General features: G+C 39.9%; 1 protein-coding gene across 1 annotated transcript; it reads left to right on the top strand.

The window, feature by feature from the left end:
* The first annotated feature begins 523 nt into the window (after positions 1-523).
* mapkapk2a (MAPK activated protein kinase 2a) lies at positions 524-15274 on the top strand. Its single transcript, XM_086040974.1, has 10 exons — positions 524-1305; positions 9710-9849; positions 11477-11541; positions 11672-11751; positions 11823-11949; positions 12061-12136; positions 12214-12338; positions 13426-13511; positions 13606-13686; positions 13770-15274. The coding sequence occupies exons 1-10, from the start codon at positions 1066-1068 to the stop codon at positions 13917-13919; spliced, it is 1170 nt and encodes a 389-aa protein (XP_085897100.1). The 5' UTR covers positions 524-1065; the 3' UTR covers positions 13920-15274.
* The last annotated feature ends 1773 nt before the right edge of the window (positions 15275-17047 follow it).

Raw genomic sequence — 17047 nt, 5'->3', positions numbered from 1 at the left:
TCATCATGAGCAAAACTTATAATTATACCTTTTAGACCAATTGCAATGGTATGACCATTTTTTTTCTACACATATTTATTCAAAACCTCTCCAAAATTTTGAAGACACAGGGCAACTACAAAATAAATGAAGAATTGTCTCCGACTCATTCCCACATAAGGGGCATTTATCTAAGTCAGTGAATTTGGAAAGTGAATTATTGCGAGGATAAATTTTGTGTAGCATTTGAAATTTAGTTATTTTATTTGAAAGCCATGTTTTACGCCAATTGATGTCATTGAATTCTGCGATCCAGTAGAATTTTCCTCGAGGAGATATTTTATTAAGCGTATTCCTAACAACTTTATTTGTGCAATTTTTACTAAATATCATATAATTTCTTTAATTGTGAGAGAAAGTGTTTGAGTCTTTATATCGTGTTATGTCACTATAAACTATTTGAATTTGACTTATTTTCTTTTCCGAAAAAAAAATGTCATAACTATAAATATTACGACGCCGCTTCTCCTTTAAGTGCCGAAAATGAGACTATGACGTCAGCAGCAAAACCTGCTCTGGCTGGGTGTCTGACTTGGCCCTCGGAAAAGTGAAGTGTTGCTGCTTACTGCTAACCGAACTTTCTTCACCGTTCCGTTCGCCTTTCTTCAAGTCTTCTTTATTCTTGTTCGACGATCGCCACTTCGCGACGCGGCGCCTCTCGAGAATATTTTTGGGCCATGTTTTAGACTAAGACAAAAGTTCATTGAGTGTACTCGGAGGAACCGGTGTGTGAGGGCAGTACCGGAGATGGATAAGCTAAGCGAGAGCTGATTGTTAGCCGAAAAGTCAAAGGTCAAGAATAGGAGCGGATGGACATGCTAACGGCGAGCTAGTTTAGCATCGGCGAACCGAGTGACTTTGTTCGCGTCCGACGGAAGCTGGCCGCGGTTTGCTTCCTCGGGCCTGGTTGCGACACCGCCAATAGTTTGTCAAAAGGAAGCTAATCCAGGAAGAAGCCCCTGCCTTGAAAACGGACTTTTAGGCAGGCCGGACGAGAGGTTGTTGCTTAGCCTCAGACGAACAGAAATGCTATCCAACGCACAGAACCAGCCGCTCTTTCCCAACCCGACCGGGCAACAGAATCCCGCCGGACAACCGAACCCTGCGGGCCAGTTTCTCCCTTTCCTGAGCAGACCCTCCTTACAGATCAAGAAGAACGCCATTACAGACGATTACAAGGTGACCAGTCAGGTGCTGGGGCTTGGAATCAATGGCAAGGTGCTTGAAATCTTCCAGAGGAAGACCGGAGACAAGTATGCACTAAAGGTAGGTTTGACTTGAAAAGGAACATCGGATGTGTGTACTCATCTAAAGCGGAGCCCATTGTCTCACATGAAGAAAATTCCCTGGCGGTTATCTGGGTCCCTTCCTGCTTGAGCTGTCATAACTTGCCAAAGAAAAAAAAAAAAGATCATAACCACACAAGTCAAACACAAATGTCACTAACCCTATGCATCAAGCTATTTGCCATTCAGAATTCACAACTTAAGTCATATCAAGCCTCTAGTTAAAAATAATTGTTTTATGTTTCTTGCTGTCTTTGTGTCACTTACTGTGGTGAGACAAATACTTGTTTACCGGTATAATTTAGTTATAGGTGACTTAAGTCACTCCTTTGTAGTCCCTTTCTTGTTGGTATGCGAACCCCCCCCCCCCGCCCCCCCCGCCCCCAAAATTTTTTTTGGTAACATCAAGATCGATGTCACTGATGAGCTTGAAAACAAGAAAGGAAGAAATACTGTTTAAATTGTCAATATGTTAATTAATTAAGGAAGTTAATTCTCCCATAAAAAGTGGGCAAAAATGACGCCTTGTTTCAAACACAAAACAATAGAATGTCCTATTATCAGTTTTTAAGAAAAGGAATTAAGCTGAACCCTTGAGACCTCAGTTTACTTTAGTGTGGACTGAATTATAACAGAGACGCCACAAAGTGTACGGTTTCACAAGATGAGTACAGTAATCATAATTATAGTTAATGACCCTGGTGTGGATAAGTGGTTCAGAAGATGGCTGAATGGACGGAAATAACCTTCATTAATTGATTAATTATTAATTCCGAACAATCAACACTTTTGGCACTGTATCGTTCTCTTCTGCATTGTACAAATTAAACGTAACTTTGTTTTCATCACCTCAAATACCTCAAAATTAGATATGTCGAAAAGCAAACTAACTTTTAACACTTTTTGGGGTTGAAATACTGCATGAAAACCATCCAATCGAAAACAAGACGATACAGAAGAACCTACTGTCCGTCATGAATACAGTACTATATAACTAAAAATAGATGCGGAAAACCCATTTTAACCAGCCAGAGCGCATTTTTATGAAAGGAGCTCAAATAGACCTGTCGTGACATGATCACACAAAAATGGGGTTCATGAGTAATGGCGGAACCAGGTCCTTTGTCACATACCTATTTCTTGGACCTGGACTAAACGGGACTGTTTTTCTTTTTGGATTTCTATCACAGTGGCTAAGACAGGTTTCCATATTAACCACCCACTGCTGTGACATGCTATAACAATGTCGGGTGTTTTGCTGGTGAAATATTTCTCAAGCGGTCTAGTTCCCTAAAATCTGCAATCCCGTGTGTGACTTTTTTAGGGAACCTATGGTTGGTCAATGATTGATAAATATTGTCACACATTCAGGAGGTCCAGTCAAGGTATTGTTTTTTTTTTTCAGAGGTGGTGCAAAAATTAATTGCGCAAAGTCATGGCCAAGTGAATCAGAGTGAAAACATCCTGTGTGGTCGTCAGATAGATCTGTATGCCTTAAACAACTGGGTCACTGCTCTCCACATACATACAGCAAATAACATGCTGCTGCGCTGTTCTGTAACGTGTTGTGCCTCTTGTATACTCGCCACTTTGACTGACCGGCAACGGCCACACCTTTGCGTTCTACTTGTTTAATAGTGAACATGCACAGTTAGTTCAACACAGGTGATTTATTCACTAGAAGTACAATTTTAAAGTGCAAAAACAAGTTAGCCGTTTTTATTCATAGCTTGTGGCTCCTCCTCTTAACAGTCATTACTTCAACCAAACGTCTTCTGGACTCGCTAACTAGTCTTTTGCGTTTGTTTATGGGGATTTTTGCCTTCTCCTCCTGGCAAAACTCTGTCATTTGAGAGAGGTTGGAGGGACATCTGGTATGTACAAACTTTTTCAGGTCTCACCACAACATTCCAATTGAATTAAGGGCTGGACTTTGACTCGGCCGATGCAGAGTACAAATCGTCTTTCTCTGAAGCCATTTGCTTTGTAGTTTTATGGGAATGCTATTAGGTCATTCTCTTGTTGCGTAATCTATTTCTGTCCCCGACTGCCAGCTTCAACTCCCTGAATCACGGCAGGAGATTCTGGTCAAGTATTTGTTGATATGCGTGAGAAGCCATGGTTCCTCTGATAATACGGATATTTCTGTAATTTTGTACGAAAGCAGACTGATTATCTCTGCAAACATCTGGTTTTACTTTGAGAAAACATTGATCACATTTTTGGCCAGTTTTCTGACATGTAAGGACCACTTTTTCATCCTCCGACCCCGCTACTTTTGAAGAAAGCAGGATTGAAATGCTTTCTCTTTTATGCTGCGAAAACTAGCATTCCCACATTTTTTAAGTCTGTCATAGAAAGTAGACTCGCGCAACCAGTTACCATGTAAACAAAATGCCGGTTTTGGTTCATACCGGAAGTCGCACACATCATTCAGGCAAAGGCTCTTGGGGCCTAAGGTGGATAACTTGCAGGCTGTTGGAAAATGGAAGACACAACATGCTAAATGTGGAGATAAATTGGTCCCGTATTTTCATACGAAACGGTTCAGCGGTCTGGCACATCGACCTTCTTGAACCGCACAACCACTATCGGAAATCAAAGAACTGGTGGAAATTTAGGAACCAATCTGGAACCAGGCTGAACCAACATTATGGAAAAGGGGTTAAAAACATTCTCATCATGTGTTTGCTCATGACAGACTTAGAATGCTATCAAATAAAATGTGCTTTATCAGCGGTGTAGTTTCCACTATTTATGGCATTGCATAGAAAAAGAACAACAAACAGAAAAAAGGTTGTGTTCATCATAAAGGTCACTCTGTACCTGTCACATATTATTCAAGACGTCTGGGAAGAAATGGTACAAATAATGCACAGTGAGGCATGTTGGCAAGTTGTCAAAGTGCTTTAATGGATAGACATTAAAGCCCCAGTCGTGATTTAAGCACCCTGTGAACAATTGGTTGAAGACTGGTGCTGTTGGCCACTTTTCAAACAACTTGTATTAGGAATGCAGACTTTCAAAACTGTCTCCAGGAGTATACAGACTTCAAGAGGCAGCAAGTGTGTGTGTGTGTGTGTGTGTGTGTGTGTGAAGTGTGTCATCAAAGGTTAATACAGTCACAGAGGAAGTGCTCAGCCATTTTCCAGCCAAAGGAAGGAATAGGAGGGAGGCCACAAGGAAGGATGAGGTTTTTGGTGCACGTCACTTTCTTTTTGACTGTCTTAGCTTTACATTTAATCCCACTGAGCGGCGATTGTTTGCCAACCTAGTGAATGTTGATTTATTATTATTATTTTTTTCGTCAGGGTTCGTTCAGAGTCGCAAGCGGTCGCAAAGACGTTTGCCAACAGTTTTGTGGATGAAATAGTGAAGTGTGTAGACTCAGTGGCCAAAGCCAGTATGCAGCGCACAATGAGTTGTTAAAAATGAATTGGTGCATTGCGCAGCTAATGCCCTTCCCACTTTCAATCACACACTCGCTAATATTGATTCCTAAATTAGTTTTTATCTGAATACATTTTAGGTTGAGTTACGGAATTTTTAACCTTTGATAAACCACAGAGTTTAGCACACAACCACATAAAAAAATATATATATCTTATTTTTTTAAAAAAAAAGATATATCTTTTTTTTTTTAAAAAAAAGATATATCTTATTTTTTTAAGGGGCACTTTCGGCATCAAGGGGCAAAGCGGCATATGCCAAGCCACCAATATCCTTGCATTAAAATATCCTATTGGGTAGTCCCGGTGCTTTTTGTCTTTTTTGATCCGCATAGAGATCTGTATGTCAGCTTTCCGGATTTAAATACTACAGTATTTAACCCCTGACCTTAGGTCCAAAGTCTCTGTCTCTGTCGAGCTTTTTGGGGAAATCTGTCTCTTTGGCACACTTGTCACAAACACATTAGCATTGCTCAAATCGATGCGATTTATAATGCGTAGCGATTTAAGTGTTTTTTTTTTTATCGTCTTCATTATGCATTTTTTCACAGGTGCGACTTGGACTCTGGAGCGATTTTATAGTCCAAAAAATATGGTCCTTGTCTGTCCACAGTTTTTACTGATTATTTATTAAATAAATAAATTAATTAAGGCCACCAACAGCTATGTCTGCTGGCCATCAAGAGGAAATGGCTAAGTTATTTGTGATGTGGTGCTAATTCCTTCCCCATTTGTTGTTTCAATTTCACTCTAACTTCCTCCTCAAGGTCAGTCACTCATTTTTATGAATGTGGTACACTTCACGTATTAAACCATTATTTCGTTGCTAGCCACCGTCATAATTGTCAAGTGCAAATAAGGTTTCACTGGCACAATAGAATCCAAGTATAACCTGCTTTTACATCAGGGGAAATCTACTAGTCTGTCTTATTTTTTTAGAATTTTTATTTACTTTTGTATCCCATTTATGCTTGCCATTTACCATAGTGTCAAGATGGGGAAACGTTTCAGAATAAAGTCATGCATTCGTTTATTATTTCAGAATCGAAATCGTATTTACAAACAACCTACTGGTACTTATTTCCAATTAAAAGTCATGGCCACACAAGCATTTACAGTCTACACAATATGAACACTTCAAGTAGACGTTCATACAGTACAGATATTGTATACAGATATCCGTAATCAGATTGTCCTATTGACACAAACATGTTTGCCTCTCAACCGTGCAAACACGTCCAGAAAGACATCCTCTTGTAGATTGTTGTTTCACCCCAAAGAGGCTTTCATGACTGATTCAAGCTTAACAGGTTCCTCTGTAATCTCTCCCCTCCACCCAATTTCACTGCCTTATCACCCCTCGAGCGTGATTTCTCCGGCTCCATCCTGGCTGCGGCTCAAGTGGCAGGTGGACACTCCTGCATCTTTCCCCCTCACCCCACCTCCCAGTGTCCTGTCAGTGGTTCTGGAGCCTTTTGTGTTTGCTTTAGGAAGTGCATTGTGTGCCCATCTGCCCCCTCCTTCTCACCAGGCTTCAGGATTTAGTCTAAGAGGGCCCACAACAGATGGGCGGGCCACACTTATTGAAAAAAAAAAAAAAAAAATGGGGGTGTCTGTAGTGTATATTTTGTCAATGAAGCAGTAGGTGGGTGTTGGGTTGGGGGAATGTTTGTTATATTTAGATTAACCGTTGCTATTTTAGTTCATGGCCTTGTCTCCTCTTCTTACAGCTCTGGCTAGTTCCTCTTTGACATTTCAACAACGCGTTAATATTGCGTGCCTGAGCAAAACACAGAAAATCACAGTTTTAATGTTACTACTACACAATCATGATAGCAATTATATTGAACGCGGCGGTCAAGATGGTTGTATAAATAAATCAGTAACTTACACAGGATTCACTGTAGTTTCCTAAAAAGTAGCCCAAAAAAAAATCTTTTTTTTTTTTTGACAACTCTCCACTAAAAAAACAAGAGGCAAAATGGTAAAACAAAGTTGAGAAAACAGTAATACCCCGCTATCCGCAGGGGATGGGGACAGAGCCCAACCATAAATAGCAAATAATAAAACCATAACTGATTAATGACCCGCTCTAAAATGCTTTTTAACGCCTATATTAATATCTTAACCAGCAAGTATAGCACAAATAATGATCCTAAAACACATAAATATAATTTCAAACTTTTACAAACCTCTACAACATTGCTCTGTCCGTAAAAAAAAAATTAAGTTTGCAGTTCATCACGTACAATACAATATACGCACTTGGCAACAATTCTCAACTTTCTTTTAATATTCCGTCATGAGTAATTTGAAATTACATTATGATCAAGATGATTGGCCATAATGAAGAATCACCAATAGTCTAACTGATGAACATATGACTGTCAACAAAGCAGAGCAAAACCTCTCTTCTTCCTCAGGCGCTTTGGGGGGGGCATTTATTTTGACACCCCCTTATCCATGGCCTTGATGTAAATGGTGATAAACGGCAGCTGCTGTTGCTACTTCGTTACTGCAAAATACCCTTCCACTGTCCTTCTTACTGATATTTTTGCTGTATTTGTTGTTTTTATTATCAGAACTTGGTAATTCATGTCATATAAACATAGAAAATAAAACATTTGTGCACAATTTTTTTTAATGGTTGCAGAAAATCTCCAGTAGATAAATTTGTGACCAGTATCAAAACTAAACCAGTGCCAAATTCATGGCATATTTTTACTTTCATTTCCCATATCTTCTTAACTCTTTTGGCCCAAAGGTTTTGGGTTTGAATTGTTAGCACCTTCTGCTGGTTGAAGCCATGCATTTATTCATTTTGTATTCAGCCTGTCCTATTTAGGGCCCCTGGGTAAAAAGAATTGGTTGAAGCCAAGTTGTCATGTCATTATGCCTCTATCACAACGATTCCCCTAAAATTTAGTTATTCGTGATGTTACATGGAATCAGTTAGACACCTCCATGTTTATAGAATAATTAGTATATTGCTGCTTTTAGTTGGCATACGTAAAATATAATACAACTCTCCGTCAAAATATTAGTTTGCTCGTAAGTCATCCAGCATGAATTGGATCAGACATTGCGCTTCACCACAAAATCAGTTCGTTTTATGTTGAGCATATAATTTGAATATTTTGTCCAAACACTAAAATGCCAAGTTAATGTACAGTACTTCTGTCCTGAAAATATGATTTCATCCACTCAACACCATTCTGATTATGCAGGATTTACAATGATAAGAGATGTGTTTTCCCTATTATGCAATGTTTTGTCATTTTGCCATCCTCAACATCAGTTCCATCCATGCCTTTGTGTGATTTACCATGTTGGGCCATTTGTGCATCGTCCTATTAGATAGTATTTAAGTCCCAACTATGATTTGTGTTATAGGGTTGTGAGCCATAACTTCCTAAACAAAAAAGTTTACCGGTAATTATTTTTTTGGCAGTCATCCCTCCCCTGAGCTACCAGATGTTTTGGATGGTGTTTTTCTCTGCTGTTTTATATTTAATTTTTACTCCATTTACCACCAATTAAAAAAAATATATTTGCAAAATAATTAACTTTACTGTTATCTAGTCGAGTAACTCAGTAATTCAAGCTAAAGTTGCATATTGCAGTGAAAAAATAGTCAAATTTCCCCGTTTCCTTAAATTGTCGGCCCACGCCGTTTACTTCCTTTTTTTTATTCGATGTCACCATTTTAGAAACTGTCCGGAAAGGGCCACACAGGTTTATGGAGTTGGACAGAGTGCTGCTGCCCTCTTGTGTGTCAATGTGAAATTGCATTTAGTGTATTTTATATGCCTGTCAACGGGGCTATGAGCCAGACTTTAGTAATTTTATGACAGAGGCTGAGGGACGGATAAAATTTGACCGTAGGCCGCATTTGGCTCCTGGGCCGGAATTTGGACATGTCTGTATTAGATGTTAAACAATTAATTAATTAATCGACAATTTACCGACATATACTATTTTGGTAATGGATTAATCGTTTAGAGACATTGTTTAACTTAAAATTGTCCAAAATCTTTGGAATTTCAACCTATCAACAGTAAATATTCTCCAATATCTGTATTTCCTCCGTGAAAGCGGACTGATTATCTTTGATTTTATCAAAATAACATACTGTATTTGAATAAGAATTTTCTGCCTATTTTCTGACACGTTACAGTCTAAACCATTAACCGAATCGTCATATTTTCTACACTGTGAATTTGAAATGAAGAGTTGGACAATCCAATTCATTGATGAATGAAAAACTGAATCAGCAAATCAATTGATTATTAAAATAACTGTTAGTTGCAGCCCTGCATTGTATACATATGTGAAACATCAGGTCTGTTGTGACGCTGCGCTGCCAATTGCTCAAATGACAGGAGACTGATGCTTCCAGCAATGAAGGTCCCACTGGCATTAAGACCACTGATGTGTTGCATGTGGGGAGGCTTGGGATGTAATGCAGTACATGGCATGACGGAGCAATGATCATTTCCGAGCTACAAGGCTGAATGAATTATTTTGCCAGGATAACATTTTCAGAATTTCCTTGTGACTTGTCAAATATGTGTAGTTTAGGTTCACCTTTCTAGAAAGTTTTGTTCAATTTCTGAGTATGGTGATTCCGATTGCAGTCAGCCATAAAATGTGAAAAGATGTTTTTTTTTTATTAACATGCGTGGTTTTAGAATAGAGTAAAAAAAAAAAGCACTGCACAAAATCATTAGTGTGCATTGATCAAGTCCCACAGCAAGAGGGCGCCATATGTGCACATGACCAGCTCTGCATTGCATTAAATATATTTAGCCAGATGATGACAGCATTGAGCTTCTTTGTTTCTTGTGTGCTACTCCATCCTGATGTATGATGATGACTTAAACACATGCCTGGTCTTCTCCATTAATCAGTTTTTATTTCTGCCCTGCTGTCTAGATGCTGCAAGATTGCTCAAAAGCACGTAGAGAAGTGGAACTCCACTGGAGGGCTTCGCCCTGTTCCAACATTGTACGCATTATTGATGTCTATGAGAACCTTTATCAAAGCAGGAAATGCCTGTTAATTGTCATGGAGTGGTGAGTTCACAAATTCAGTCACCCACACACACGTGCACACAGAAAACATCTTGCTTTGTGTGTCCTCTGCCTGTTCACACTGGTTTTCTAACTGTTTTCTTGTGCGTATTGATTTTGTTCCTATCCGTTCATCCTTACATTATTATCACATTTATTCTAATTAGGGTCAGATGGGAGCTGGAGGCTATACCAGCTAACTTTGGGCGCGAGGCGGGGCACACTTTGGACTGGTTGCCAGTCAGTTGCAAGGCACATGTAGACAAGCATTACAAGCAACAAGCAAGTATTTACACCTACGAGTTAGGGCCGGGCAATGATGGGAAAAAAAATCATAAAATTCAAGCCTTTTGCATTTTCATTCTGCTGCGTCCACACTGTTGCTGCATTGAGTCTTTGCACATATTCAAATCGTGAAAAAACATCTTCCATAAGTCTTCTCCTATTTATTTGATCCTAATTGTTTTTCGGTTTTTATTTTCATAAGTCTTGGGACCTACTGGGCTAACCTGGAACGGTGGAACCTTGGGTACCGTATTTCGTGCCATATCATATGAAAATGTGTTTTGGAATGCCAATAAATTCTGTGAATTCTTGACAACTCAACTTAAAATATAATTTGAAAGAGCAAGTAGAAAATGAATGAGTAAAGTAACACATTCAAATAAGAAAATGTATACTAAAACAATAGCAATGAAAAATACCGTACACAACCCGCCACCAACCCAAGGACGTCAAATGGCACCATATGTTTAAAAAAAAAAAAACTAACTTGTGTAATTCGACAACTGTTATACCACTGCTAAGACGGTCTTATTTTAATTTGTCTGTTTCTTCTCATAATTGCATTCCCTTCCCTTTTGGTGTGGAGTCATTTGTACATGAGAATATAAAATGAGAGTGTACAATCGAACACATTGGTTAGTGCTGTGATCGTGTCAGATATGCCCATTCAGTGGCGCTATTCTCATCCCTGTTGATAATTTGTCACCCCTTACTGTTTAAGAACACAAGCATGTAGGGAGAGGGCCTAACCATCGAAAATGTATCACACCCCCCCCCCCCCCCCCCCCCAAATGCAAGAAGCTGAAGGGTTTTTGTCTGGTGATCATTGGGATGACCAAGTATGCTCAGCTCAACTTGCATTTCTCAGTAAGCAAATAGTGAAAGATAGATTTCGAGAAATTTGAAGTGTGTTGTGGTTAGACCCCTCCCTCCTTCACTCAAAAGACTGCCCACGCAACATGCATGCTTGAAGGAAACAAAAAAAAAAAAGTGCAGTCATGCATCTTTGGTCACACACACAAAAGCCCAAAACGTGACACTGTGATTGCACCTGTGACTCACAGTCATCAAGAACGCAAAGTTTAAATGAATCATCAATCAATCAATCAGTCAATCCAACCGAGTAGTCATGCATCATTTCAATCAGTTGCACCGCTAACCAAAGTTCACAAACACCACAGCCTGTGGCTAAAATGATGACTGCAAAAATGTGACATCAGCGAATGTGTTCGGTTAATACGATCGTATATAATCGTTTTTAAAAAAAAAAAATTTTTTTTAACGAGAATTGCTTATGAAATTCCAATTGTTTCGACATTGAAAATAGAGGCATTTGTCATTGCAGCATGGATGGTGGCGAACTCTTCAGTCGAATCCAGGACAGAGGGGATCAGGCCTTCACAGAGAGAGGTATCAAAACACCCAGGCTGCATTTCCTAAATTGCTGCTGCAGTATAATGTAACAGCGCTCACATATTTGGATGACATTCACCTTGACATTCGTGCTCTCTATATTCAACCTGTTTATTCTTGACGTCAGAGGCATCCGACATAATGAAGAGTATAGGCGAAGCGATCCAATATCTCCACGCTGTCAACATTGCACACAGAGATGTTAAGGTTGGTATGATCATTGCCTCTGTTTGGGACATAAAAACATTCACTGGTAACTGATGTGAACCGTCCCGCAGCCTGAGAATTTACTGTACTCCACCAAGAGGCCCAGCGCTTTGCTCAAACTCACAGACTTTGGCTTTGCCAAGGAAACCACCTCACACAACTCTCTTGCCACACCCTGCTACACACCTTACTATGTTGGTAAGAGTTCTTCTCTCTATTTCATAGCACGTTTCCCCCGTGGCTTGCTCGCTGAGCCGCATTGGTCGAATTTTTTTCAAACTTTTCATGTGTTCCTTTCACTTTCCACAGCTCCTGAGGTTCTGGGCCCAGAAAAATATGACAAATCTTGTGACATGTGGTCGTTAGGTGTCATTATGTATATTCTGTAAGTAGTCTTTCGCAAGGTTGCCTCACGCGGGATTATTTTGTTGGTGCAACATGTAAACTGTCGTTCCTCTCTAGGTTGTGTGGGTACCCCCCTTTCTATTCAAACCACGGTCTAGCCATTTCTCCCGGGATGAAGAAGAGGATTAGGATGGGACAGTACGAGTTTCCAAATCCTGAGTGGTCTGATGTATCAGAAGAAGGTGATGATAATGACAAAACTATGCATGTTCAGTTTGAGTTTGACTGCCAACACAAAAGGTGTGAATGAAAATTAGACCTGTCAATAGGTTGACAACAAATCTTTGATGACGGAAGCTTCGAATTACACCGTGACTTGCAATGTCGTGGCCCGTATTACTTCATCTCATTATTTAATCTCAAATCAAACAAGGAAGGTGTGGAGTTTCCAAATTCCACTAGGTAGCTCTTCAAGGGAGAAAAAGTTGCTGTAAGCTGCAGCGGAAGCGCCAAAACAACCTATTCTCAATTTATTCCGTGACAAATTCCAAATTTGGCTCATTAAGAAAAAAAGAATACAATTGGAAATGATGTGCATTATATAACCAAATATCAAATTAATTTGTTCAAGGCTCAGTGTTACTGTCATAAAACCTTGATTTAATCTTCAGGCAGTGCTTCCAGTAACATTTAGATATTAAGTTTAACTGTGGAGATTTTTGTTATTTTTATATTATATTATATTATATTTTTAATTTTATTGTATTTAAATCATTTATTTCAGTTATTTTTTTTTTTTTTAACGTTAACCTTGATTTCCTTAGGAAACTACAAAAAACTCTTTCAAGAGGTTCCTGGCCATGAACAGCAGCACATAAAAAAAAAATGCAGTCAATAGCCTATTATGTTGGAAAACATGAATTAAACTATTTTAACTCAGCACATTTCTCTCAAAATCTGGTTATCACACTTCTTCTTTGCCATCAATGGCTACGTTTACATGGGCAGATTTATTCAGATTGAAAAACCTGATTGGAATAAAAATGCTTCATGCATACACTGCATTTGGAATATTCTGACACTGAGCTGAAGTCTTGAAAATATAGCTTGTACTCTCTATTTATTTTTTATTTTTTGCGTAGTTGACTTTAGCGGTTCCATTGAAGTATCATATTTTTGAAATGCTGCCGACATCTAAAAATGAGAACTACTGTGGTTAATAATTGGCCCGAATGCTCAATCCTGACTGTCAAGGTTAATTCCGCATCCCTCTAAAGCAGACAGTGTAAAAGAACTTTACTGACTCAAAGTGCCGTCTTTCAATTGCAGCCAAACAGCTGATTAGGACCCTCCTGAAGACTGAGCCCACCCAGAGGATGACCATCACAGAGTTTATGAATCACCCCTGGATTAATGTAAACACAAACCCTCTTCCTTGCTCTCTCTCGGTTCAATTCTTTTGGAAGCTATTGTCCACTGAAGCCCCGATTGTTGCATGTCTCCCTGCAGCAGTCGATGGAGGTTCCTCAAACGCCACTGCACACTAGCCGGGTGTTAAAGGAAGAGAAGGACGCGTGGGAGGATGTCAAGGTTTGTCACTTGGTTGCTTGTTTTGGGTCTGCTGCTGCTGCTGCTGAAACGTGCCAACTGTGCCAACTGTGCTCGTCTTTCAGGAGGAAATGACCAGTGCCTTGGCGACCATGAGGGTTGACTATGAGCAAATAAAGATAAAGACCATTGAGGACTCGACCAATCCGCTGCTAACGAAGAGGAGGAAGAAAGCCAGTAACGCCATGGCAGACACTCAGTCTGCTGCTCACTGAAAGATGCGAACACAGATTGTAAAAAGAAAGCAATAAGTTGTCGACGTGAGTCGCACTGCATGGATTTTTCTCAGTGTTTATTTTTTCATGGTCAAGTCAAATTTTTTGGAGACTGCTTTTTTTTTGTTTGTTTGTTTGTTTTATGACGCATTTTAATGCCCCCCTTTCCCCTTTTTCAGAGAGGTTCTTGCTCTGTGGTTTTAGATGAGGGAAGAGATTATGAATTTAAACAAGGATCATCTTTTGTGCTAAGCACTCAAGAGTACATGAAGCCCTCACTGTTAGCAAAGTCTAGCCCAAATTAGTGAATGTTAAATGAAATGGCTAAATCCCCAAAACAAAAGAGCGACAGGCTTTCATTTACATATACACAATGTAAGCAAATTTGAACTGACAAGTGGATTGTAAGGACTGCCTTGACTGAAGTGAGCAGGGAATCGTTGCTCATTTTCAGTGTTTTTGAGGTTCTCTTTGTCTTAGTGAATGCTCTCACACGGGCCATTGTGTGCCATTCTGACCTGTAACCTCCCACAAGCTCTCCTCTCACCTGCCTTAAGACATCCTCGTTACAGGTCCAGTCTCCGGGCAGAGAAGGTAGCGCCACCTGCACGTAGCTTGAAAAAAAAAAAAAAAGTGTATTTTTTCACATATTTTTACAGACATTTTAGCACATGCCTTATCGACCTTTTGTTTGTGGCATTTAGCAACGTCATGTTTGGTTGCCAGATTTCAGGTTAATGCTATGCAGCTGGTGTGTCAGCTCGAAGCACTGCTTGGACCTTTTGTCAATGGTGTTGGGTTTTGTTTGCTCTGTGCATTTGAGGGATGGGAAGCGTGTGTGTGTGTGTGAGTGTTCGTTCATGTGGGCAAGAGAACCCTCTCGTGGGAGCTTTTTGTGAGCAGAACAGTGTGACACAAGTGGTTGATGGCGTCTGTTCTTGAATTTCTTTTAACAACAACTGCACCTCCAAACTTCCTGCCGGAAAGTACTAAAGAGCATCTCTTTGCTGGAGAGCGCCATGTGACACACCACCAGCAAGCTATCGTCACGATCACAGGGTGTAATTGATTGTTCCTCTTCTGTGTTCTCTCCATTCAGGACCTCCCAGCTCACTTGGGATCATGGGAACTATTGCGTTCATTTATTTTGGTTTCTCTTTGTAAGTACACCAACATTCTGTGGCACCAACAAATTTCGCACTGTAAAAATGTTGAAAAAAAAAAGTTAGTTTTGCTTTTTTTTCCCCTCTTCTTTTCTTGTGCACATTTTAGTTGCAGTTTTTTTTCTGTTCAGTCAGCTGCAGCTGCCATACTTTTGTCTGCTTGCTTTCAATTAAAAAAACACACACAAACCAGTTCTGCGTCTTTAAAGATTTTTCCATTATTCGTTTCCCAAGAACAATTATTAGCCACAGCTGAATAATCAAATATAAGAAGTGTCCAATTGTTTAGCCGAAAGTATAGCATGGTGTGCAATGTTGCACCACACCAGCCGAGGTAGGGGACATGATGATAACACTTTTTCAGTAAATGTAACTCAGTGGTGCTTTGTGCTCTTTTACATAAAACATTTTGACGTGGTTACCCGTATTTGCTCTAAATGAAATATACCTGGACTTCGACTGCACCATCAGAGATTACGCAAACTAATGTAAAATACAAAGAGGCATGTTGTTGAAATCTACCACAGTACCAGAGTTGTAACACTACTCGGGGATGGATGTAACAAATTATACTTAAAAAAAGAGTCATTGTAATACTTTAGTGAATAATTAAGAAGGAACCATAAACTTGTAAGACGAATGAAGAAAACGGATAAATTAAATGCAATAGAAAATAAGTACATATAATGAATAATAATAGAAGTATAAACTGCGGTCTATTGTGTGTGTGTTTTGTAGCCTGAATCAGGTTTGTCTGTAAAAGCATTTGAACACTTGGAGATCTGTGGAACAATCAACAAACCATTTTTAAATAGTAATTGCTGTGAAGAGTGCTTAAGTTCTAACAGCCATTTTAACAGTTGAACTGTCTATTGAACAATAGTAATGATTTTGAGTTTTCTTTTTGTGAACAGGCGACTAGGTGACCAATTTGGTACCCACAGGTAGCCCTCAAGGATCACGAGTAGAGAGAGTTCTCAAAATAGCTCACTGGTGACACTTGGGGCAATGTTCATTTTGCAGAAGCGACCATTTGGAAATAGAAACACAGTGATTTATCAAAATAAAGTGTTGAATATTGATATTTACATTTTCTATCTTAAATTATTCTCGATAAGTATTATGAGATCTGCACTGATGCAGACTGTATCATTCGGTCATGGTGAAGAAGGAGCTGAGCCAAAAGGCGAAGCTCTCTATATTCTATTTCAGCACCCTCACCTAGGCTTAATGAGCTGTGGGTTGTGACTGAAGGAACCGATAGAAGCTCTGTCATCAGGGAGGGGCTGAGGGTCGAGCCGCTACTCCTCCGCATCAAGAGGAGCAAGATGAGGTAACTAGTGCATCTGGTTAGGATGCGTCTTGGGCTCCTTCCTGGTGAAGTGTTCCAAGGCATGTCTCAACATGGGGAGGCCCCGGGGATGACTTCGTTGGAACGTCGTCCTGACTGGATTGGGAATGCCTCTGGGTCCCCCTGGAAGAAAATGACGAAGTGGCCGCACGGGTGAGTGGAAGAAAATGGATGGATGATTAAAAATAACATCATGAAAGGTAATATCAGCCGATTTGTTATTTCAGAAATGTGGACCAAACTGGTGTGTATTGAAGTATATTTTAAGATAGAATTATACAGTTATAGCTGGAATGCCCCTATAGTTTGGTTGGGAGGTATTGCCATCAAACCACTGGAATGCTCTTAGCTCAGGGGAGACATCTCCCGTAGACCTGGGGGGTCAATAGGACACTAGTTCTTCAGGGGGAGAGCCAGGGGCGCTCAGGAAGTGAACATGCGTGGAAGCAGCCCTAGGGCCTCCCTGTCGTAAACTGATCGTTCTCAAGGTAATCAATTTTTGGGGGGTGCAAGTTGAAGCAGACTTTGTGGCGCCTCGTGCCATATGGTACCTTTCTCTTCTTGAAGTTATTCAGGCGGGAAACAGACAAAGAAATTAACCATTCGGCGTAACC

This window comes from Filicampus tigris, chromosome 9, assembly GCF_054856515.1.
Source record: "Filicampus tigris isolate MCC_2025a chromosome 9, RoL_Ftig_1.0, whole genome shotgun sequence".
Lineage (NCBI taxonomy): Eukaryota > Metazoa > Chordata > Actinopteri > Syngnathiformes > Syngnathidae > Filicampus > Filicampus tigris.
Note: the sequence above shows the minus strand (reverse complement) of the source record. Positions and strands in the feature narration are given on the sequence as shown.